The sequence below is a fragment of the Paroedura picta genome, chromosome 6 (assembly GCF_049243985.1).
Source record: "Paroedura picta isolate Pp20150507F chromosome 6, Ppicta_v3.0, whole genome shotgun sequence".
Classification (NCBI taxonomy): domain Eukaryota; kingdom Metazoa; phylum Chordata; class Lepidosauria; order Squamata; family Gekkonidae; genus Paroedura; species Paroedura picta.
The window spans coordinates 65,954,388-65,980,272 of record NC_135374.1 but is presented as its reverse complement, the minus strand read 5'-3'; the positions used below and the strand labels follow the sequence as shown (position 1 = coordinate 65,980,272).

General features: G+C 43.4%; 1 protein-coding gene across 15 annotated transcripts in view; it reads right to left on the bottom strand.

Annotated features, from left to right (window-relative positions):
- The window catches only part of CASK (calcium/calmodulin dependent serine protein kinase), a 210,761-nt gene that overhangs the window by 124,646 nt on the left and 60,230 nt on the right, over positions 1-25,885 (bottom strand). For all 15 annotated transcript variants that reach the window (XM_077342888.1, XM_077342876.1, XM_077342884.1 and 12 more), the window contains exon 4: positions 18,798-18,875. In XM_077342888.1, the coding sequence (XP_077199003.1) occupies positions 18,798-18,875 (78 nt within the window). The remainder of the gene's footprint in view (positions 1-18,797; positions 18,876-25,885) is intronic.

Below are 25,885 nucleotides of genomic sequence, written 5' to 3'. Positions count from 1 at the left end.
CTCTCAATTCCTGGCAAATAGATGGGAAGAAATGGAAGTAGTGACAGATTTTATTTTCCTGGGCTCCAAGATCACTGCAGATGAGGACTGCAGTAAAGAAATTAAAAGACGCTTGCCCCTGGGGAGGAAAGCTATGGCAAATCTAAACAGTATACTGAAAAGCAGATAAATCACACTGCCAACAAAAGTGTGTCTAGTCAAGGCTATGGTCTTCCCAGTTGCAATGTATGGCTGTGAAAGTTGGACCATAAGGAAGGCCGAGCATCAAAGAATTGAGGCTTTTGAACTCTGATGCTAGAGAAGACTCTTGCGAGTCCCTTGGACTGCAAGGCGAACAAACCGGTCAGTCCTAGAGAAGATCAGGCCAGACTGCTCTTTAGAAGGCTAGATCCTGAAGATGAAACTCAAATACTTTGGCTACCTCATGAAAAGGAAGGACTCCCTGGAGAAGAGCCTAATGCTGGGAGCGATCGAGGGCAAAAGAAGAAGGGGAGGACAGAGAATGAGGTGGTTGGATGGAGTCACTGATGCAGTCAGTGCAAGCTTAAATGGACTCCAGGGAATGGTAGATGACAGGAAGAACTGGAGGATCATTGTCCATGGGGTCGCGATGGGTCGGACACGACTTCGCAACTAACAACAACAACATGCATCTAAAAATGAGGTCAAGGCATTGCTGCTCCCATGGTGACTACCACATCCTTACTGGCTTCACTAGGAGGCAAGGTGTAGACATTTGGGCCTCTCACTGTATCTTGGTGGGTTTTACTGATTGTTAATGTTGATAACAGACCTGTCCTTCCCTTGAAGAGACTTCCATGTCTCCCAAGTAATGGTAGGTGCTGTGAATACCTCATCATCAACGGCATCCTGACCAGCTTCACTGGGAGGCTCGTATGTCTCATGAGAAGAGCTCCTACGATGAAGTCTGCCAGTACATTGAAGTTGGGAGTGGTAACAAAACCACATTTCTCCATTCCTTGGAAGACATATGTCCAGCAGGCTTCACTGGGACCAGACTGAGAATCTGGCTTGGGAGCTGGGGCTACACAGCATCTACTGTTGTGACCCAATTGTGAGTTAACCACAGTATGGCAGCCAATGCTCCATATTATTATCATCATTACAATTTATACAATTTACACTTCAGTGTCCCCTCTTAGGTGTCTTGTCAAAACTAAAGAATATTCTTTGGGGTAACAAGATTGGCACAAAGAGTTCAAATATAAATATGTCACAGATTTATATAAGGGCACTATGTTTCCTATTTTACTCTCTCCTTTACTAGCAATTTATTTCAATGAATCTACCTTTCGTTACTCAAGCTGCAACAGATTGAGCTATTGTCTAGTCCTGTTCCATCTGCATAGGTTTCCATTTGTTTCCATGTTCAGTTCAGGGGTCTGGGACCCACATACTTTGTATGCCTCCTTCCATATGAACCCACCCATATAATTCAGATACCTTTGAAGGTCCTGCTTCAGTTGCTCTTATCATCTGAAGCTAGATAGCTGGCAACCTGAGAAAGGAACTTCTCAGATGGGGCACCAAAATTCTGGAACTCTCTCACTAGGGAGATTGGTCTGTTCCCCTCTATCATTGTCTTTTAACAGCAGGTGAAAACATTTTACCTGGCTTTCCTCCAATAATGGTTACAGGCCCCCTTTTTGTTGTTTTTTAATTTAATTATATAATTTTAGCTATATTTAAATTGCTCAAATGTTTTAATAATTTTTACATTTGCTGCCTTGTAGATCCTGACTAGGTAAAAAGGCAGCATAATAATGTTGTAAATAAAATCAAATGATTCTGGTAAGCTTCCTAATAATAATCAAGAGCTGTTTCATAGGTAAACTATGAACCACATTGCAGGATACTATCTCATGTTCCTATGTCACTGCTACTACTCCAATTAAAGAAGCTAAATAATCAGCATAAGCACTCCTTTCCTGGATTCTCAAGTACAACTATAGTAAGTAAACCAACATTCCCCCCCTCAGGCTCTTCGTACAGTCCAGTAGATGGCACTCTTTTCTGCTTAGTAAACTGCCAAAATGTGCTGCATTTCCAATCATGCACAAAACTGTGTCTTGAAAATGTGATTGTTAGTATATACTTCTGACTCCTAAATATCCCCAAAATTATCTTTGCTGTTTTAAAATAAAATGTTTTATTTTAAAAAGCCATACTTTATTATGAGACCCAGAATTCAATTGAAATATGAGAATTCTTCATTTTGTAAACTGTACTAAACAGCCATGTGAATTTTAGGCAACTTAACTGTTTCCTACAAACCTACAAATGTTAGCTTCCTATAATTTCTAAAAATTGGTTTACGGTTATTCTTCAATTAAAAGCACCCAATGCAAGATTTCAAAACACAAGATTTCTATAAAGTTATGAATTGTTCTGAAGAAGAAGAAGAGGAAGAAGAGTTGGTTCTGATATGCCGCTTTTCCCTACCTGAAGGAGGCTCAAAGCGGCTTACAGTTGCCTTCCCGTTCCTCTCCCCACAACAGACACCCTGTGGGGTGGGTGAGGCTGAGAGAGCCCTGATATCACTGCTCGGTCAGAACAGTTTTATTAGCGCTGTGGAGAGCCCAAGGTCACCCAGCTGCCTGCATCTGATGAAATGTGCATGCGTGTCCAACCCATCGCGACCCCATGGACAACGATCCTCCAGGCCCCATCTGCAGTGATCTTGAAGCCCAGGAAAATAACATCTGTCACTACCTCCATTTCTTCCCCATCTATTTGCCAGGAATTGAGAGGGCTGGATGGCATGATCTTAGTTTTCTTGATGTTGAGTTTCAAGCCAACTTTTGCATTCTCCTCCTTCACTCGCATAAAGAGGTTCTTTAGTTCCTCTTCGCTTTCTGCCATTAGTGGTATCATCTGCATATCTGAGGTTGTTGATATTTCTCCCTGCAATCTTGACCCCAATTTGTGACTCATCTAACCCCAGCTTTCTCATTATGTGCTCCGCATACAAATTAAACAGGCAAGGCGACAGTATACAGATATTAGGACATTTTTTAAAATGTCCAATTGTGTCACAATGCAATTTCAAAGCAATGAAATATCAACCCTCCCCCCCTCCATCCACTGCCACGTTTATTGGTTGGCACCTTTTCTTTTTTCTCTTTTTACTTGCCTTTAGTGAGATCAGAGACAGTCTGCATATGTGTGTGCATGAGGGGAATGCCATAATAAAACAGCCCACTAACTCTCAAAGTTCCTCCATGCCCAGTAGCCAGCCAATCGCCTTCCATCCGTACCCGACCGTCCGCTCCTCCTTCCACTTTCCTCCAAGGCTCAGAGGCTGCAGATCCCGCAGCATAAGCGCTGCCCCTACCAATGAGTTCCCTTCCTGGGGGCCTCCAGCATGCAGCCTTTGCAGGTCCTGGGGGGAGGGAGAGGCCATCGACAGAGTTCCAATCTAGCACCCATTGTATTCCTGAATGCAACGGGCTTGGCCCCTAGTTTAACTATAATTTAGCAGCCATAAACTAGAGTTCTTCTCTGGTTGGTTGAGAGACATTAAACGTAGGAAAGAGGTGCACCTTTTCTTTGCCAGCCTATTTTCTCTACCAGGGAGGACTGATTGGGATGGGTAGGTTTAAAAAGCTTTGATCAGCGAAATAGTGCTGGGGGGGGGCATTAAATTGTCTGCACTAGAACTGCAGCCCCTGCCTTTAATGTCACATGGCTATTTTCTAGTACATACTAGAGATTTGGTAGACTGGACCACTGGATACTTACTGTGAAGGGTATTTCTCTAAGGAAAGGAAGACATTTTTAAAGGGTGATACCCACCATGTGTTTCAGGGAGGTAGGAACTAATTTCTTCAGCTTCCAGTATTCAGCCTGTGGGAGTCACCCCCTCAGTTTGGTGATGCAAATAGCATTTTGTAATAGGAAATCACCTCTGGAATTAAGGGGGAAAAGTAGAAAAGGTATAAACAGTTGAGTGAAGAGAAGATAAAAGGGAGACACAAAAGAGAAAAAATTCAGCTTGACATCTTTTCACGATGACTCTGGGAGGGACAAGATGTCCTCCATTCCTCAGAGGAGAAGGATCCTTCACAATGAGGATCCACAGTCTGTTCTCCCTCTTAGGTGGAGGATATCTTGAAAGGGACCTGCCAGAGTAGTGTCCTCAGTTATTCAGGTGGGTTTGAGTCATTGTCATCCAAGACATTCTGTAACACTCCTTCTGAATATGGCATCTGCAGAACTACAAATGTTCATCTTGTAATATTTGATGAATGAAGATATAAAGACCACAAGAAAAATAATCTTTATTCTCAACCACTTGAAGGCAACATTCCAGGCTGGTTTGGAGACTTGGTCAGCGCAAATAGGATGGTATGAAGTTTTCACATAGGGAATCTGTGAACTTGAGGTGGATTTGTCAATGCTATGCATTGCAAGAAGTGGATGATGTGTGGATGCTGGGAGATGTTCATTCCGTTGATAGGAGGTACAACTGTAGTTGAGGCTGCCTTTTGATGTTTTAATGTAGAAGCCTTGACCCACATCTTATAAGAAGGATAGAACAGAGACAAGCAGAGGATCTAACAGATTAATGGCCCTTTGTCTGCATCATAATATTAAGGGCCATTCCGCACAATGACCAATATTGCTAAATGTTTGCAGTATGCAGAAGCACTATATTTAATAGAGGAATTTCGTCATTCCGCACACCTTCAATTCTAGTGGAATATTGAAGTCCCAGGAGCGGTCCATTAATTCCCCACAGGTTTCTGGTCTCACTGGAACTGCAACAAAGGAGGCAATATTTTTCCGCAATTCTTCCCGCCCCTGGCCGTCAATCAAACAGAACAGCCAATGAACTGTTGTGTTTGTGTTCCCAAAAAGCCCCTTTCCCGTTAAAAACTATTTTAAAAAAAAACAAAAACACCAGTAGCAACGAATATTTGTTCATTCAATGTCTTAGAAAGACCGTTTTTGGTTGTGTAGGAGCTGGCACTTAATCGTTTACATGCTCTTCAAGTAACCCCCCCCCCCAATGGGTGCAATTTCTGGCCGAAATTATGGGCAGTGTCGAACAGGGGGCTGTATTGTGCTCGGAAACTTTACAGAAAATTGAAGAAGGGAGCTTTGTTTTACTGTTAAGCACTTCTGTGGAGGGACTTCAGCCGAAGTAGCCTCGCTTATTCGGCGCTTTCACCGGTTTAAGGGGAAAAAATGGCGACTGCATCTCCGGAAGCTTGGGGGCGAGAGCTAGGGAGGGACATTCTTTCTACCGCTATTTTGAGAACGCACAGGTCTTTTGCTGATGTGTTGCAGCTTGTGCTCAGAAGTGTAGCGTTTTTTTCAGGGGGAATCCACTTTTCTGGATTTCCCCCTAAGCGCTATAAAATTCCAATTGTTGCTGGAGTTTGGCGGGAGTTTTGCAGTTTGTTTACGACGTCATGTGGAACGTTAAATTAATAGCGTTTACAAAAGGTAAGACTTCGGCTACATTTAAGTTGCGCTGAACGGCCCTAAGGTTTTCTACATATATTCTATTAGTAAAGTGATGTCTGCAAGCTAGCAAGGTCTCTGTAATGTCTAGACATAGTGTCTCCTCTCAACCTCCCAGTGGCTAATTGAAGTCAGCTGGGTTTGGATGCCATGAGACCCAATTGTAGCATATCTGGGGACACTGGTAGTTTCCACAGACATTGTATTGACATCTTCTGTAGTATTGAAAAACAAGAGTTATCATGGCCAATACAGGGCCACTAGAATCATGTCCACTTGCTGAATTTTGATCTTCCTTGGTAGAATTGAAGAGGAGGGGAACAGCAATGTCTTGGGCCATGGAGTGATCAGTGCATCTGTCTCCTCCACCTCTGGATGATGAAACATCACGAAGAAACAACTTACTTGATGATTTTCTGCTGAAGCAAAGAGGTCAACTTGCAGGTTTCCAAACTGTGATGATCTCCTTCAGGGACTAAATCCCTTCTTGAATGGGTTGTCTATTGAGCCAATCGGCTTTGTTGTTGGCAGATCCCTTGATATGTTTCTCAGTGGTTGATAGATTTTTCTCTGTCCAGGTTAGAGCTTCCTTATGAAGCACAGAGGTCTTCGATCCTCCCTGCTTGTTGATGTACCCCTTCACAAAGGTGTTGTCTGTTCTTATTGGAACATGTTTGCATAAAATAACTGGACAAAAATGACTTACTGCTAGGCATACAGCTCCTAGCTCCAGTATATTGATATTCAGTCTAGATTCTGCCTTGGTCCAGGTCCCTAGAGAGATCAGTTATTTACTATTGCTCCCCATCCTGAAAGGCTGGTGTCCATGAAGATCTGTAATGGCTCTTGTTTCCAACATGCTTTGCCCTGTCACAGATTAAACCGTTTGGTCCACCACAGAAGCCTGGATAGTTTTCATACAGGGAGATGGCCGAATAGTTGGATTTTTCCTTTGAAGAATCTGAAGTTAGTAGGAATTCCAGAACTGCTGCAGTTGCCTTGAGTGTAGTCATGCCCACTGCACTGCATCTATATAGGAATTAATGAGGCTAGGAGCTTGGCCAGGATTATCAGAAGGGTGGATCTGATTTTTATTACAATCTTGACAATCCTCTTATTTTCTGCACTTTGTTGTGTGGAAGGAACATCTGGTTGACCAATGTGTTGAAAATGTTCTAGGCCAGCCTTTCTCAACCAGGGTTTGAAACCATGGGGTTTCTTGATGGTCCTGGGTTTCCTGAATGGGTAGGAGTTAATTAATTGTTATATATTTTTAAAATGTATTAGTTATTAGGTGATATGACAATATATGGTCATGTCAAACTCACATGGTCAATGATGGGCCTATAGGGGATGGGAAAGGGAAGGGCCCTGGGTAGGTATGTACACAGCTATGCTTCCCAACAATATTCTGCATGATCATGCCACTTCTGGGGTTTCTTGAAGCCTAAAGAATGTTTCATGGGTTTCTCAATGTCAAAAAAAAATGAGAATGGCTGTTCTAGACAATGAGAGGGGAGAAAGGCAACTCTTTTGCAGATTGACAATGATCCTAAAAACATTGAATTGTCATCTGTGTATATACCGGTGCCTCATCTCTGGTATCTGACTGAATCAGAATGTAGATCCTTTGTTACCTCAAACAAACAATGGGACTTTATACTGCAGACTGCTGTCCACATACCTACAATACACTGTCTACCAATTTCCTGCTTTGCTCTTATGTTGCCTTAAGTTGTATGTCCTTGAAAGCTCTCTGTAAAGTTTATGACTGATTATCTGTAAGCCCTTACTTGCTTACTCTTTGAACAGCTTTAAAGTATGGCCATAACATTGTACAATCTGAACTAATGGAATGGACAAACCTTATCCTAAAATGTATAGAAGAGCCTTAGCACTATCAAGATGCTTGGCCATGCCCTCAACACTTGTGGAGGGCAGATACAAAAGAACTCCTGTCTCAGAAAGATCGTGTACCTGCCCATTATGGGAGGTGGAAATGATCAAACACATATTTTTTCATTGCCCTTTGTATTGTTCAGCAAGCTTATCCGTCCCTTCTTTGATAGAAAGCCATACCAAACTGAAGTGGACGGGACCCAAAAAATTACTCATGGATGAAATGCCTCAAGTTTAATTTCAGATAGCAAAATACTGCACCCACGTGATACAAGCTTGCCTGAAGGATACAAAATATTTACAATTAAAATCATATGTTCGTTTATTTATTTATTTATTTATTATTTATTTATTATTTTGATTTATATACCACTGCATTTCCTAGGAACCCACGGAAGCTCACAGAATAAAACATTAAAATACAATAAAACCCCATAAAACCCCAATTTACAATAAAACAAACAAGTGGTCAAAAGCACAAATAATCTATCCCATCCCACCTCATTCAGACAGTTTAGATGGATCAGACGGAGGCTCAGTCTTCTTCCACTAGGGGTGAGTGGGAGCTGGTAGACTTTAGTAGACTATGATAGACTTTGGGAAGGGGTCCTTGATGGAAACACTGTTGTTTTACCCTGGACTCAACCAAATACCTGGTGGAAGAGCTCCGTCTTACAGGCCCTGCGGAAAGTTGACAATTCCAACAGGGCCCTCAGCTCTTCCGGGAGCTCATTCCACCAGGTTGGGGCCAGGACTGAAAAAGGCATATTGAATGTTTTAATCTTTTTATCACCTAAACATTTTAAAGTTTTATCATGCTTAATCTCTGCATTCTGGTCTGTGACAGTATAAATAAACTGATTCGACTTAACTTATCCTAAAATGAAAATAATTCATGATACTGAAAATGAAAATGAAACACTACCCCTATAACTAACAAATGTTAGTCAAAAGTATTGTTATATTTGTGTTGCCTTGACAAACAGGGATATGCACACAGGAATTTGGAGCAATATCCAGATGAGCAATATTCTCACTTATGTCAATTAGAGACTAATTATTTGTTTGCTACAAAAATCAACTGTTTCTTTACAGAAGCACTTAATTTATGAAACTCGGGGTAACAAGGTATGGCTACGGTCCCTGGCTAACCTGTTTCCAAAGGGTATTAGACAAGTTCATGGAGATCACTCACTGAATATTAGATGCCAGGTAGCAACAGCAATAAACAATCGCTGCCTTCATATCCAACTCTTTGCACAGCTAAATTTTGCACTGCCACCATGTATATGGATCAGAAAGTTTGTTTGATTTAAGATGAGTTAAATACTATATGGATCCATTTATCACTGGTATTTTAAAGTATATTTTAAATACTGATTTTAACAACCTAAAGTTCTTGTGATGTCAGATTTTTAAATTTCTTATATTACTATTTTTTTTCTTTTTTGAATTGCTTCAGCTTCCAGTTACAAGTGTATCTGAATTTTAGTCTAAATGACTGTAAAATAAAAACTGATTGATTACTGGAAGCTTCCAACAAGAATGGAAGAGGGCCTATTTATAGGAAATGTTGACAGATCAATCAACTCTATAGCCAAATAAAAAATTAGACTATAAACTAAACTATCTGGACCTAATCATAGGTCTCTTCAGTTCTGTACTTGAATACATAAGACTCATTTGAATTCACATGGTTTGTTTCTGTCCCATATGTATCATCAGCCTATGTAATACAGTTATGGGAGACAGGCAACCCCCCCACCCCCGAGTCAAGGTGGAAAAGATCTTGGGTCTGAATTGATCATGTGACACAAGTACAAAAAAGTAGTACAGGAAGACATGAGTACAAGACAACAGTCCAGTGAATATCTTACCTCTGTAGAGTAAATCTCCTGGGAGAAGAGGCAAAAGAGTGTAAAAGAGCCTTTGATTACCAGGGACTCTTTTAGTAAGAGATGGCAGGAATGGGATGCGGCATCTTACATAGCAACCTTTAAACCTCACAGGATGTGAAGGAGGATAAGAAATAGAGACTCAAGGAACTGAGAGCAAATCTGTTAATTTGCAGCCTCTCTTGGGTACTTGTTTGTTTGTTTTTAACACTAATTCCTAGCATAGACTAGGGTAGTGTAAGCAGGCTGATGAAGATTAAAGGCACAGTTTTGTCATGTACATTAGCGATCCCCAACCTGTAGGCTGTGGACCACATGTGGTCCTTCGACTAATTGGAGATGGGCCCTGAAGGACGCTTCCCCCCCCCCCCCCCAGGCCCTTTACAACACACTTCGGGTGTCATTGTCTCCCATCACTCCTAGATGGGACTATCTTGTTGCAGAGAAACAAGCTCAGGGTTCCCATTGATTTGTCATTGTCATGAGTTAAAATGTCCATGAAAATAAAATGTTCCTTATGTTCATTGTTGTGGCGTGTCTGTATCTTATTTTGAAGGGATGTTTAAACATTACCATAGCGATCAGAGAGCGTTAGGGCAGTGGTTGAGAGTAGAGGAGTAAACTATCCTCCCCACTGGGCCTCAGTAAAAGGCGTTGAGTGGTCCCCGGTGAGTGGTCCCCGGTGATTAAAAGGTTGGGGACCACTGATGTACATCACAAGTATAGGTTATGAGACACAGTGGGTTAAGTCCCATTCGAAGAGAATAATAAAAAGGTCATATTGACCAGTTGTGTCACAACATAAATGAAGATTGCAGTGGGGGAATTCTATTTCCCATCAGGTTAAGTTTACAGCACATACTCTGAACAGTAAAATTAGAGCTGAAGTGCTATTTAATATATAGGCCATTAAGAGTGATAGAGATGACCAATGAAAACCAGCATATATTTGCTAAGGAATTGTAGAGATTGTAACATCACTTAGCAAGTACACTTTGCACATCAGCAAGTTTCCAGACAAGATGGCTTCTGAGCCTGGGTCTTTCAGATCCAGTCCAGTACTTCAACAATACTAACATTGGTCTTTGCTTCAAACAGTATTACATAAAAGAGACTCCTGCATGGTTATCAGTGTTAATAAAAAATACCCCCCTCCAAAAAAAAAACAAAAAAACAGTGGCAGCTCAAGAGTCCCAATATCATTGATGGGTCCAGAGGATACCCAGGAATTGAGAGAAGAAGCAAACTACTTAGTCTTGCCTCTAGTCTAAAAGCATACTTCCAAGGTTCTCCTGGAGATGGCAGCAGGAAACTCTGTGCCTGAACAAACCTGTGTCAAGAAACCCCACAGCATTGGTGCTGAGAGACTGCTGAGAGACTGCAGCAAGGTGGAGGACCATGGATGTGGTGTGTGTGTGTCAGCCTTAAAAACTAGGCAGTAGCAAGAGAGAGAGAGAAAGAGAGAGAGAGAGAGAATGTTTATCTCAATCAAGCATTGTCTGCCAAGCCACACCTCCATGTTGAAGGGAAAGGAGACTGGCAATCACAGGGTTAAGTCCAGCTTCCTACCTCTGCAGGAATAGAGGGGAGGAGAGGGGGCATTCCCCAGCAGGCAGCCTCAGCATTGAGGCAGCCTTGGCATTGAGGCTTAAAGGAAAGAAATTGGCAATTATAGGGTTGAGACAAGCTTCTTCCCTCACTTCCAAAAAAGGGAGGGATGAGAGCACCCTTCAGTAAACTCCTTCTCTCAGGACTGGGGCACTGGGTTGACATCTCGAAGGAAAGAAAGCTAGCAATCATAGGGTTAAGGTAACCTTCTTCCTCAACAGCAAGAGAAGGGAAGGGCCAGAGTGGCCCCTGAAAACTTCTTCCCCGGGAATCACGGGGTAAGCCAAACTGCTAATTCGGGCAGTGAAGGAGGGATGAGGGACTTCCCCAGCAGGCAGCTTCTGCCAGGCCCCAACTGCTAAACTTCTTCCCTCAATGTCGAAGGGAAGGGAGGGCAAGACAATCCTGTGGGCAGACAGGTATGCCAGATCCAGAGCCTTTGGAAGTAGCTAATAGGTGTAGTGGTTAGGAGTGCGGACTTCTAATCTGGCAAGCCAGGTTTGATTCCCTGCTCCTCCTCCACATGCAGCCAGCGGGGTGATCTTGGGCTCACAACAGCACTGATAAAGTTGTTGTGACCAAGCAGTAATATCAGGACTCTCTCAGCCTCACCTACCTCACAGGGTGTCTGTTGTGGGGAGAGGAAAGGGAAGGCGACTGTAAGCTGCTTTGAGACTCCTTCTTTGAGTATTAAGGATGTCACGGAAAAGGTGGAAAGACTTGTAAAGCCCAAGGACACATATCCCTTCCTGCTCATTCATGCCCAGTATAGTGTGGAGCATATGAAATGAGACTACGTTGCGTTGAGGGGAAAAATGAAGGACTTGGGTGCACAGATTGTATTTTCATCAGTTTTTCCTGTTAATGGCCAAGGCTTAGGAAGTGAAAAAAAATTAATGCAGATAAATGACTGGCTATGTCATTGGTGCCATTGGGAAAGTTTTGGGTTTTTGGACCATAGATCATGCTACCGTGACGAGGCTCTTCTATTGGGGGATGGTTTGCATCTCATGAGAGTGGGAAAAATATCTTTGCAAAGTCTTGTGGACCTGGTGAGGATGGTTTTAAACTAAGTCCAATGGGGGAGGAAGACATACATTCAAAGCCTAGTTTGATGAAGATAACTGTAGATGGGAACACTGTGAATTTAAAGGGAATGGCACATATGCAGGGAACTATTTACTTACAGGAAAGTTCAAAAACTAAAATCCTGGAGTACTCATATGAAGGATTATGATGTCTCTACACTAATGCACAGAGTATGGGAAACAAGCAGGAAGAACTACAACTCCCAATAAAGGAAGGGGACTATGATCTAATAGGCATTACCAAAACCTGGTGGGATGACTCTCACAACTGGAATAATAGGATTGAGGGATATAACGTATTTAAAAGGGATAGACAAATAATGAAGGTGGGAGGAATAGCACTATATGTTATGAATATGAATATATAACAACAACAACCCTTTAATAGCATATAAAAGTACAATTAAAAAGTACAATTTGTTGTTATGAATGTATATATAATTGTGAGGAAATCTGAGCATGAGAGTTCAGCTGAGAGTCTTTGTGTAAAAATAAAAGAAGTAGGAAATAATACTGCTATTATGGTGGGTGTCTGCTATAGACCACCAGGCCAGGCAGAGGACTTTGATGAGATGCCCCTAGACCAGATTAAAATGTTCTCAGAGAGACAGGTCCTACTGGTCATAGGAGATTTCAATTACTCAGATATCTGTTGGAAGACCAGCTCTGCTAAAATGAAAAGTCCAATAAACTCTTGACTTGCCGACAACTTCATTTCCAAGAAAGTGGAAGGGGCAACCAGGGGATCTGCTATTTTAGACTTGATACTTACCAATAGGGAAGAACTGGTTAATGAGGTAAAAAAGTTGTGGGTGCGCTTGGTGCGCACTTATAAGTGGGTGCACACTTATTGGTGACTATGTGATTTTGGACTTTATGATCTTGGGGAAGAGAAAAGCTGTACATAATCACACATTTAGGCTGGACTCAAATTTTAACAAACTTAAACTTATGTTGGGTAGAATCCTATAGTCAGAAGAACTTAAGGAGATGGAAGGCAAAGAAGGTTGGGATTTTGTGAAAAGTAAAATACTGAAGGCGCAATCACAGACAATTCCCTTGTGAAGGAAAACTGGGAGTTACCTAAAGAAACCAGGTTGGCTCCATAAACAGCTTTCAAAAGAACTGAATAATTAAAAAGATTCCTTTAGGAAATGGAATGAGGATCTTATAATCAAGGAGGAATATAAACAAATAACCAATGCTTGTAGGGAGAGAAAAGCTAAAGCTCAGTATGAGCTTAGACTAGCAAGAAATGCTAAAAACAACAAGAAAGGGTTCTTTACTTATATTCAAAGTAAGAAAAAGAATAGGGACATGGTAAGACCATTGCAGGGATCAGAAAGTGACATTGTAACAGGTGATGAAAAGAGAGCTGAATTGCTCACTTCCTACTTCTATTCAGTTTTCGCTTGCAAGGGGAATTGTGCGCAACATTGCGAAATTATTTGATGTGATCAGGGATGGGAATTGTGGCCTAGGATCACTGTAGAGGCAGCCCATAAACACCTAGTTTATTTAAATGAAATCAAATCTTCTCGGTCAGATGAATTGCATCCAAGGGTACTAAAAGAACTCGCAGATGTAATTTCTGAGCCTCTGTCCATTATTTTTGACAGTTCTTGGAGTGAAGTGCCAAAAGACTGTAGGCAGGCAAATGTTGTCCCCATCTTCAAGAAGGAGAAAAAGGAGGATCCGGGTAACTACTGATCCATCAGCTTGACGTCTATAGCTGGCAATATTTTAGAACAAATCATCAGTCGGTCCTTGAGCAGATAGAGCAGATGGCTGTAATTACTAAGAGTCAGCATGGCTTTCTCAAGAACAAGTCATGTCAGACTAAGCTTATCTCTTTTTTTGAGGTTACTACCCTGCTAGTTCAGGAGAATGCTGTGGACATTGTTTACCTTGATTTCAGTGAGGCTTTTAATAAGGTTCCGCATGATATTCATATTTGCAAGTTGATAAAATGGTATGGATCCTATTAGGTGGATTGAGAACTGGTTGACTAATTGCACTCAAGGGTTGCTTGTAAATGGTTTGTTATCTTCTTGGAGAGGAGTGACAAGTGGAGTGTCTCAGGGATCTGTCCTGGGCCCTGTGTTGTTCAACATATTCATATATGATTTGGATTAAGGAATAGATGGGTTGCTTATTAAATCTGCAAATGATACTAAACAGGAAGGGGTAGCAAACATGACAGAATCAGGTGAAGTTGCTTCACTGGCCTCAATCAAAAGCTTGGCAGAAGAGCTCCATTTTGCAAGCCCTTTAGAATTGTTTTAACTCTGGCAGGCCCATGATCTCTTCTGGGAGCTCATCCCACCAGGTAGGGGCCAGGAGAGAAAAAGCCCTGGCCAAGCAAACCTCCCTGGGGCCAGGGATCACCAGCTTGTTGGTGTTTGCAGAGCATAATGCTCTCTGGGGGCATAGACAGAGGCAGTCCCTTAGATCAGGGGTAGTCAACCTGTGGTCCTTCAAGATGTTCATGGACTACAATTCCCATGAGCTCATGGAAATTGTAGTCCATGAACATCTGGAGGACCACAGGTTGACTACCCCTTCCTTAGATACTCAGGGCCCAGACTGCGTATGACCTTGAAGGTGGATTACCAGAACCTTAAGCCTGATCCAGTATTCAACTAGTAAGCAGTGCAACTGTTCAAGTACCAGCCGGATGTGAGCCCTCCAAGGTGTTCCTGTACATTTCTGGACCCCCCAAAAATAATGGATCCCAAACATTTCAGGATTCCCAAATATTTACATAATCCAAATAACATACCAGAACTGGGATGCACAACTTAGTGAATCCAAGTGAAAGTGAAAGATACTGGCATGATAACACCTCAGAGATTTAACTGAATTTGAGCTAAAATTCCATCTCTTGGGAAGAATGTACAAATGCTTGTTAAAATTAGATACTGAAACAGCGCAGGTAAAGTCCTCTATGGTGAGGTGGATGCAAAATTTGGGGGAATAGATAACTTTTGAGGTGTGGAAACAATTCTGGTCTAAGAATGTAAAATTAACAAAATATCAATTGCTGAGTGAGAACTGGTATCTATCTCCTAAAGATATAAAGATAAAATGACTAACCATTTTGATGGGAGTTGCTACAGTTGTAATGATGTTATTGGTTCTGATTTTCTTATAGAATCATAGAATCATAGAATCATAGAGTTGGAAGGGGCCATACAGGCCATCTAGTCCAACCCCCTGCTCAACGCAGGATTAGCCCTAAGCATCCTAAAGCATCCAAGAAAAGTGTGCATCCAACCTTTGCTTGAAGACTTCCAGTGAGGGGGCACTCACCACCTCCTTAGGCAGCCTATTCCACTGCTGAACGACTCTGACTGAGAAAAACTTTTTCCTGATATCTAGCCTATATCGTTGTACTTGAAGTTTAAACCCATTACTGCGTGTCCTTTCCTCTGCAGCCAGCAGAAACAGCATCCTGCCCTCCTCCAAGTGACAACCTTTCAAATACTTAAAGAGGGCTATCATGTCCCCTTCTCAACCTCCTTTTCTCCAGGCTGAACATTCCCAAGTCCCTCAACCTATCTTCATAGGGCTTGGTCCCTTGGCCCCAGATCATCTTCGTCGCTCTCCTCTGTAGCCTTTCAATTTTATCTACGTCCTTCTTGAAGTGAGGCCTCCAGAACTGCACACAGTACTCCAGGTGTGGTCTGACCAGTGCCGTATACAATGGGACTATGACATCTTGTGATTTTGATGTGATGCCTCTGTTGATACAGCCCAAAATGGCATTTGCCTTTTTTACCGCTGCATCACACTGCCTGCTCATGTTTAGTTTACAATCCACAAGTACCCCAAGGTCTCGTTCACACACAGTGCTACCTAGAAGCGTATCCCCCATCCAGTAGGCATGCTTTTCATTTTTCTGACCCAGATGCAGAACTTTACACTTATCTTTATTAAATTGCATCTTGTTCTCATTTGCCCATTTTTCCATTGTGTTCAGATCTCGTTGAACTCTGTCTCTATCTTCCGGAGTATTTGCCAGTCCTCCCAATTTGGTGTCATCTGCAAACTTGATGAGTAGTCCCTCCACCCCCTCATCTAGATCATTAATAAATATGTTAAAAAGTACCGGGCCGAGCACCGAACCCTGAGGTACCCCGCTACTCACCTCTCTCCAGTTTGATGAAACACCATTGACAACAACTCTTTGAGTGCGGTTCTCTAACCAATTCCCTATCCACCTAACGATCTGAAAATCCAGATTGCAGTCCTTCAACTTATCCATCAGAACATCATGGGGAACCTTGTCAAAAGCTTTACTAAAATCCAAGTAAATGACATCAACCAAATTTCCCCGATCCAGCAAACCTGTTACTTGGTCAAAAAAGGAAACTAGGTTGGTCTGGCAGGACCTGTTGGAGACAAATCCATGCTGACTTCCTTGGATCACCAAATTGTCCTCCAGATGTTTGCAGATCGCTCCCTTTAATATCTGCTCCATTATCTTCCCCACAACAGAGGTCAGACTCACTGGTCTGTAGTTTCCCGGGTCATCCTTCCTCCCTTTTTTGAAGATCGGAATAACGTTTGCTCTTTTCCAGTCCTCCGGGACATCTCCAGTCCTTAAAGAGGTTCCGAAGATGATGGACAAGGGCTGTGCAAGTTCTCTGGAAAGTTCTTTGAGTACTCTCGGGTGCATTTCATCTGGACCAGGGGATTTGAACTCATCCAGTGCAGCTAAATGCCTCTCGACCACCTCTCTATCCATGTTAACCTGCCACCCAGACACTATCCTTTGGCTACAGCCATCTCTAGATGTGCCTAAACACTTAGACCTGTGGGAAAAAACAGATGTAAAATAGCCATTAAGCCTTTCTGCTTTCTCTGCATCTTTCGTTAGAGTTTGTCCATCCGCACCCAACAGCGGGCCTATTGCCTCCTTTACTTTACGTTTGCTCCTCACGTAACTGAAAAATCTTTTCTTGTTACAATGGGCTTCCCTGGCCAATCTTAGCTCACTCTCAGCTTTGGCCTTTCTGATGATTGATCTACAGTGCCTAGTAACCTGTAGGTACTCTTCTTTAGAGCTCTGTCCTTCCCTCCATTTCCTGAACATTTTCCTTTTCTTTCTTAGTTCCTCTTGAAGTTCTCTGTTCATCCAAATAGGCTTCTTAGAGCTCCTGCAGTGTTTTCGTATTTCTGGAATAGTCATTGATTGAGCATGCAATAGCTCTTGTTTGAGTAGCGCCCACCCTTCACATGCTCCCTTCCCTTCCAGCATTCTCGTCCATGGTATGACACTCATCATGTCTCTGAGTTTATTAAAGTTTGCCCTACGAAAATCCAACATCCGCGTCTGGCTACAAGCTTCCTTGGCTCCCCATCTCAAAAGGAATTCTATGAGGACATGGTCACTTCCCCCTAGGGTCCCCACCTCCTTCACCTCATCCACCAACTCTTGCCTGTTGGTCAGTATTAAGTCCAGTATGGCTGAACCTCTTGTGGGTTCATCTACCATTTGATAAATGAAATTGTCAGCCAGGCAGGTCAGAAACTTGCATGACTGAGGACGCTTCGCAGAGTTTGTTTCCCAGCACACATCTGGGAAATTGAAGTCACCCATGATGACAAGGTCCTGCCGTTTGGATATTTTCTCAAGCTGCTCACAAAGTGCAGCATCCACATCCTCTCGTTGGTCAGGCGGTCGGTAGCAGACACCAACCACCACACTGTTTGTTTTCCCCTCGCTTATTTTCACCCAGATGCTTTCCACTGTAGATATGCTCTCCTTCACTAGAATTTCCTGACAGGTAAGCCCTTTTCTCACATACAGTGCCACTCCTCCACCTCTTCGATCTATTCTGTTTTTTCTGAACAGTTCATATCCATCCACCATTACATTCCAGTCATGAGAATCATTCCACCAAGTTTCTGTGATGCCTACTAGATCATACCTTTCCATCAGCATGAGAAGTTCCAGCTCTTCCTTTTTATTGCCCATGCTTCGGGCGTTAGTATAAAGACATCTGAATCCTTTTACTTTTGGTTCCCTATGAGCTGGCCTTGCCGGTTGGGCTGCCTCCGATAGTTTTCCTTCCATACACTCCCTATGTTGATCGTCTCCTTCCCCTAGTGGCTTTAGTTTAAAGCTCTCCTGATGAATGGTCTTGTAGGAAACTCATAGTGTTTTGAATAAAAATGTATGCGAAACTGCAGAGAATACTGGAATTAAAGCTCCCACTAGATTTGAAAGGTATGTTGCTAGGTATTTTTCCTGTGAACTCTGTGTTTGCTAGATAATTCTTCTTTTCTGTAATGACTGCAGCCAGACTCCTAATCACCTCGAAATGGAAACAACAAAAACTACCTGATTTGGACTTATAGTTGAAGAAACTAAGAGAGTATGCTGCAATGGCAAAGCTTACCAACCTGATAAATTATCAACCAGAATAATTTAATGAATGCTGGGACTTTTTTCTGAAATCTGCTGATATGTATTAGATGACTAGATCATTGTTTCAACCTTTTCATTTCTATTCTTTTACTGATAAACTAATAAAATATGTTATAACAAGACCAAATAACATACCAGTACTGAGATTCCAGGGTGTGTATGTGTGTGATTTAAGCTCATCCAGTTTGAAGCTTAGCTAGCTCTTTCAATTTTTAACCCTTGTATATTGCATTGTAGTGTTTCTCCCTTCAATATTTAATGAGCAGAACTTGAGAAGCAAATTATTTTAGCAGAACAAAAGGCTATTGAGTGGTCTAAACAAAATAAAAAAATACTAGTTATTAATCTCCTTCTTACTATTCTGACAGGAAAGATACATACCTGGCTACAGCTTCACTGTATACAAATCCAGCATCTGCTCTCTTTACAATTTCAAAGCAGAGATCTGCACCATCCATACTGCAGGTAAGAAGAAATGAATCAAATTTTTATAAGACTAGAAACAGAGATGATGATGATGATAAAAATAATGATGATGATATAATTTTACATGCATAAAACACATGCTTAAAACTTTATACATTAATCAACAGAAAAAAACAAACGTCAGTTTATTATTAACCAATCAAATTTAAAATGCTTAGTAAGCCTAAGCAGGTTTTTAACATTGTACTATCAGCAAATCAATCCAGTTAGGGTTTAGACAAGGGGGTGGCAGATGTCAGTGGATGACTGATAGGGTTGTGAGTGCCCTACATAGTGCAGGGGGTTGGGCTAGATGACCCAGGAGGTACCTTCCAACTCTATTATTCTTAGATTCTAAGTTCTGGAAAAACAGTCCCAAGATTATTTATTTATGGTGTAAATAAGGTTGTTAAAAATAAGGTTGTTTCACATAATTTCAGTGCATCTATCCCTTTTTTGAAGAAACAAATATAGAAAACATTTTAACAATAATATTGAATCTGTGTGATTTTATATTAATATTTAGAACACTTTAGAGTAAATATTTAGAATACATGCATTCTCCTATAGATATGCAACAGACACTCTGAAACACCACACAACTAAAATTTATCCACTCACAAATACATGGCAGTCGAAGTACAAAATTTAAAAAAAAGAAAGAAAGGCACTACAAAAGTGCCAGAGTTCCACACCAATACAGTATGCATCAAAATCCCTGGTTGCACGGTGAGGAAGTGAAGAAACAACAAACACAAATTTGCAAGGTAGTTCCAACATTGTTTTAAAGCTATAAAAACAAATAGCACACTGTCTTTTCTAAGGGCCATTTTATACCACTGTTTTTTCTCTGCAATACCTACTCAAGGCCAGAAACACAATTTACACAGTACAATACATGTATTTTGTATTGCAATAGCTGCTCAAGGCCAGAAACATAACTTACACAGTATAATACATGTATTTCCCCCCTGCAAGATGATAACTGAGTGAGAAAATACTGTAAAACATGGCTGTAGCTAATGAACAACATTATGATACTTCTGATGACACTGTAGCTTCCTTTGTGCTACTTCTATTGTCTTTCTGTATGCTACTATCTTCAGTATTTAACTCACTGGAATAAGCACTCACTGGAATAAGCAACTACATTTAGATATGGTGTACAACTTCTTCTGTATTTGATGATAATAAGTTTTAACAGTCATAATTATGGTTTACTTTCAGGCTTAGAAACACTGCTAAAGTAAGCATCAACTAGTCTCATACCCTTAGGTTAATTTAGACTTCGTAATATTTATCCTAATATTTAAAGAGAAACATATGAAGTGAATGGATTAGTACTCTATTTGAAAAGCAGTTATTTTTAAATTTTATTTATATTTTTATACCGCCCTTCCCTACGGCTCTGGGCGGTTTACATAAAACATTTTTGAACATTCACATAGAACACTATCAAAATCAATATAACAGTATAACAATAACAGCAACATATCAACTGGAACAATTAGAACGGCACTTCAACAATAACTTGACAATCCCTCAGTAGGTTCAGTTCCTCAGTCTGGGGGGCACCTGTAGGTGTTATGGCTCAGTCGGCCCCACCGAATGCCTGGTGGAAGAACTCCTTTTTGCAGGCCCTGCGGAATTGTGGAAGTTCCGGCAGAGCCCTGATCTCTTCGGGGAGCTCATTCCACCAGGTGGGGGCCAGGACTGAAAAGGCCCTGGCCCTTGTTGAGGCCCAACGTGCTTCTTTAGAGCCAGGGATCCGTAGCCAGTTGGAGGTGGTGGAGCGTAGAGCTCTTCTGGGGGTATAGGCAGGAAGGCGGTTTCTCAGATACACTGGGCCCAGACCACGTATGGCCTTAAAGGTGATTACCAAAACCTTAAGCTTAATCCGGAATTCAACTGGGAGCCAACCAAGTTCTTGGAGTACCGGCCGGATATGAGATCTCCATGATGTCTTAGTGAGAATCCATTCTGCACCAGTTGTAGTTTCCGGATCAAGGATAAGGGTAGGGCTGCATAGAGCAAGTTGCAGAAGTCCAGTCTGGAGGTGACCATCGCATGGATCACTGTGGCTAGGTGCTCTGGTTCCAGGTAGGGCACTAGTAGCTTGGCAGTAAAATGCCAGCCATGCTACCTTCGTGACCTGGGCTTCCATTGTAAGGGAAACATCCAGGATCACGCCCAGGTTCCTGGCGGAGTGAGTCGCTAGGAGTTGCACACCGTCCAGGGTGGGCAGGCGCGCTTCCTCCCATGGTCCCTTCCTACCCAAACACAGGACCTCCATCTTTGCAGGATTGAGCTTCAGATGACTCTGCTTGATCCATTTTGTCAGTGCTTCCAGGCATCTGGCTAAAGATTCTGGGGGGAAGTCAGGGCAGTCACCATCAGGAGGAAGATCTGGGTGTCATCTGCATATTGGTGGCAACCCAGCCCAAACCTCCGCACCAGCTGAGCGAGAGGGTGCATGAAGATATTAAATAGGATAGGAGAGAGGACTGCTCCTTGTGGGACTCCACATGTGAGTTGGTGACGGCTAGATACTCTCCTATTGCTACCCTCTGTCTGCGACCCGGGAGGAAGGAGATCAGCCATTTGAGGGCTGTCCCCCCTATCCCAGCGTCGGCAAGGTGGTGAGCTAGGAGCTCATGATCGACTGTGTCAAATGCTGCCGACAGGTCTAATAGTATCAGCAGCGCTGACCCGCCTCGGTCCAGTTGGCGGCGGATGTCATCCGTCAGGGCAACTAGTGCTGTCTCTGCATCATGGCCAGGCCGGAAGCCCGACTGAAATGGGTCAAGTGCTGAAGTTTCTTCCAGGAATGCTGCTATTTGGCCCGCAGCAGCCCTTTCAACCAACTTCTCCAGAAATGCCAGATGCGAGACGGGGTGGTAGTTGTCAGGCTCCTGCGGAGTCAAGGATGTTTTTTTGAGCAACGGGCGTACCACTGCCTCTTTTAATCCCTCCGGGAATTCTTCTGTTGAAAGGGAGAGGTTGATTATTTCCCAGAGGGGAGCTCCTATTCTTAGGTCTGTTGTTTTTCGGAGCCATGATGGACACGGGTCTAGAGGGCAAGTGGTTGGCCTCGTTGTTACTAGCATTCTGTCCATGTCATCTAATGAGAGTCGTCTGAAGTAACTCGTTCTCTTCAAAGATGGCCAAGGAGCCTCCAGTTCACTTTCTGTGTCCAAAGTTGGAGGGAGGTCATGGCGGAGAGTCGAGATTTTGTCTGCGAAGTGACTCGCAAATGCCTCACAGTTAATGTCCAATTGGCTATTGTTTTGGCACCCTCCTCGGTGTACCAAGGGGCCCGCTTGAGATGGGGACGGAGAGGACGTCTGGGAGCTATCTAATCAATGGCGGCCAGCAATCTTTCGTGCCAGTCGCTGACCAGTCCATGTAGAAAAGTGCTGGGAGGCATTGGGTCCCGCAGAGCATTGAGGAACAATCGGATCCATAAGTCTCCGTGGGTGAGCTGAAATTTACTTGGCGCCCAAGTGAGGGGGAGGTGGCAGCCTAAGCCGGGTCTTCAGGGTATAGTGGTCCAATCATGGCACGGCAGTTACTGTAACCGGATCCACGCTCAGCCCTGCACCGAAAATCAGATCCAGGGTGTGACCTGCCTGGTGGGTAGGGCCAACAACATATTGTGAGAGCCCTAGTGTCGCCATGGCTGACACCAGGTCCAGCCCATTGCCAGAGGGTGGCAATTCTGCATGGACATTAAAGTCCCCCTGGATTATTAGTCTAGGAGACTGTAATATCCAGGTGGCCACTGCCTCTAGCAGGGCTCGCAGGGCATTTGGAGGTGCATTGGGCGCGCGATACACCAGCCAGATGGCCACGCTCTCAGTTGTACCCCACCCGAGGCCAACACATTAAATTCCTGGAATTTTCAGTGCAGAGAGAGCCCTCAAGGAGATGTTGTCATGGATCAGGATTGCCACACCCCCTCCCCGCCCCACAGTCCGTGACTGATGGTGGACGGAGAACCCAGTAGGGGTTAGCTCTTTAAGGGTGACTGTTTCGCCGTCCCTGGTCCAGGTTTCCGTCAGGTACGCCAGGTCTACCCCTTGCTCTGCGAAATATGCTTGCAGAGTGGAGGTTTTGTTGTTGAAGGACCTGGCGTTGCACAGCATCAGTGTTGGAGGTGGGTTGTTCACCTTTGCCTCCATCCTAGTGGCCCGATGGGGCGGAGGTAAGAAGGAGTTCAAGCATGGTCATTTCTCAAACCCCTTCTATTGTCCAGCCTACTCCCACCGCTGTCCCTGCCTCTTCCCCTTATTATTGGAATCCCTGACCTCCTTGGGTCCCCTGTTGTTTTTACCGTGCCCTTATTTGGGCTCGATGATTGAGAGGTGTTCATGTCTGATGTTGTGTTCCTCCTTGGGTTGTCAACTGCTTAACTTCTAGGGTTGTGCCCTGGTTCTTGTTTCTTTTTTGGTTGCTTTGGCTTGGACGCTTTAGCTTTTTCTGTTTCAGGTGGTTGATTGGTTTTGGTTATTTCAGTTGGATTCCAGAGGGATGACCCCGATTGTCTATTAAGACACCTCAGGGCTACCCAATCTGGAATTAATTTGTTACTAGGGTGTTGTGTACATTCTATTGGGTCACATTCAGGTGGGATGGAAGGGGGAAGGGGCACTTTTTAAGGTTGAATTTCATTTCAGGTTATTATAGTTATTAATTCGGGTATGGTTGGTAGTGTTGGGGCATGATTTGCGGTGATTAGAGAGGGCCATGATTTGAATGATCAATTTAGTTTGTATTAATTTGGGTGATATCTATGGGATTTGATAATGCCTAATCCCCCCCACCCAAGTTTCATCCCTTACTTTTTTCTCCATGTTATTATTTTCTGCCTGGTTTCATGTTTATCCCTCCCCCTCCCTTCCCTCCTTCTCCTGTGCGTGCAATGTTTCCCACTAAGATTTTCCCGCCCAGCTATCCCTGCACAATTTTCCCGCCTATCCCTCCTTCTCCTTTTTCCCCTCCTCCTCCCTTCTCTTGGTACAGTTTCCCTGTGCAATTTTCCTGCCCGTAGTTGTTTGTTTGTTTTTTTCTTCCCCCCTTGTTCCTTGATCTCTTCCTCTCCCTCTTTCTCCCCGTATGCTATGCTCCGTTTAGTAATTTCCCCCTCCCGTCCCCCCTTCTGCATTGACAATCAGTTTTAGTTTGATACTCCCCCTCCCCTGCAAGTAATTTCAGTCTGATTCTCCTCTCCAATAAATTGATTGGTAATTCTCTCCTCTTTCCGTCACCCCCCCCCCCGTTGGTTCCCGCCTGTCCTTCTGGGTCAACAATCAGCTTTAGCTTTAGTTTGATCTTCCCCCGATCCACCCTCTCCCCCCTGCAAGCAATTTCGGTCTGATCCTCTGCAATAAATTGATTGCTAATTTCCCCTCTCTGCGTCACCCACCCCCCAACTGTCAGTTCCAGATCCAGGCTAATTCCCCCCCCCACACACACACACACACAACCAGCCCGATCAGTCCTTCCTTTCTGGGCTCTCCAGCCGCGTGGCAGGGTCGTGTGCTGGTTAGGTTGTTCTCAGAGAGGCGATAGCACAGGCAGGGGCCGGCAGGTTGGGGCCGAGCCAGCTCTCTGCGGTGCCAGATGGGTCTTGGTAATAGTCAGCCAGGGCTTCTCTCTGCTGCGCTGGAAGGTCAACTTCCTGGGGGTGGTCTTCTGCAGTGATCTGTGCACCCTCTGCCCCACGGCTAGGCTGGGCAGTCGGGGAGTGATAATTTCCAGCGGCGATAGTGAGGCTGGGCGGCCCAGGGTGATCTGTAGAGGGCCTGCATGGCAGGAGGAGCCCAGCGATCCGGGGGCTATTCCCAGTGGCGATGGCAAGGCCGAGCTGCACAAAAAGGCCAGGGGCAGGCGTAGCAGCAGCGGCGCACCCAAGATGGCTTGTCCCCGATAGTTTGGGGTGAAGTGGTGCGATAGCAGGCACAGCTCCCAGTCGTCTGGCTCGAGGAGCCCCCCCCCCCCAGCCGTCCAGGTGACTGCTCAGTGTGAGCTCCAGTGAGTTTGGGGGTTAGGCTCACTCCCGTTGGTTTGGGTGAGGTGGGGCTCACCTTTCTTTCCAGTCCAGGGATGTGGGCTCACCTTTCTTTCCAATCTATGCTTTTCTTACTGTTCTTTTTATGTGGTTTCCTTGCATTTATCTTCCGTTTGAGTTCTGCTTGCTGGTTGGCGATTGGTGGTGTCTGTTTCTTTCTGAGATCGGGGCTGCTTAATTTGTTTTCTAGTTATTATTATCTTGAGTTCCTTCTTTTTTGGGGGGGGGATCTTTGTCCAAATTAGTTGCCGGTTTGAGTGGGTTATTTATGGCGACCTAGTTGTTTCATGGGAGCAGTCTGGTTATGCGACTGTCCCGGCCGCCATCTAGAGGATGCCCTCCTTACGTGTGTATGTTTGAAAACTCTTATTTTACTCTTATTTTTATTCATCCTTCATAATTCAGTAAAAATAGGTCATAACTGTTTCCAATCTATTAATACGGAAACAGGCTGACGTACACTAAAAGCAGTTTCAACTTTGTTTTCCTCCACATACTTGGAGACTGTTTCAACTCAACTCATCATTAGTAATTTTGTCTCAAGCATTAACAGTAACACTTTAACCATAAAAACTAGGTCTTTTAAAATAAAAATTTAATCTGAATTCACAGTTTAAAACCATATCCTACATTAGTACGGAATCTGATGGCACAATTCTCACCAGCAGAGGGAGACAGATTAACAATAAATAAAGCTATTTCCTTCTCTTTCTCCCTGAGAATTCTTCAAGAGCTTCCCAGAAATTAAAAAGTCATTTTACAAGCTCATATAGAAACTAGATAATTTAATTAGGTTTACAGTTTTACATCCCCTTTGCATTCATGACTGAGTAGGGCAAGAAAAGGAAAACTGAAGAGTTAATACTATTTATATCATACCTGGATTAATAATGTGTAATTTAGAAAATGCAGCACCTGTCTGTGTCATTACACA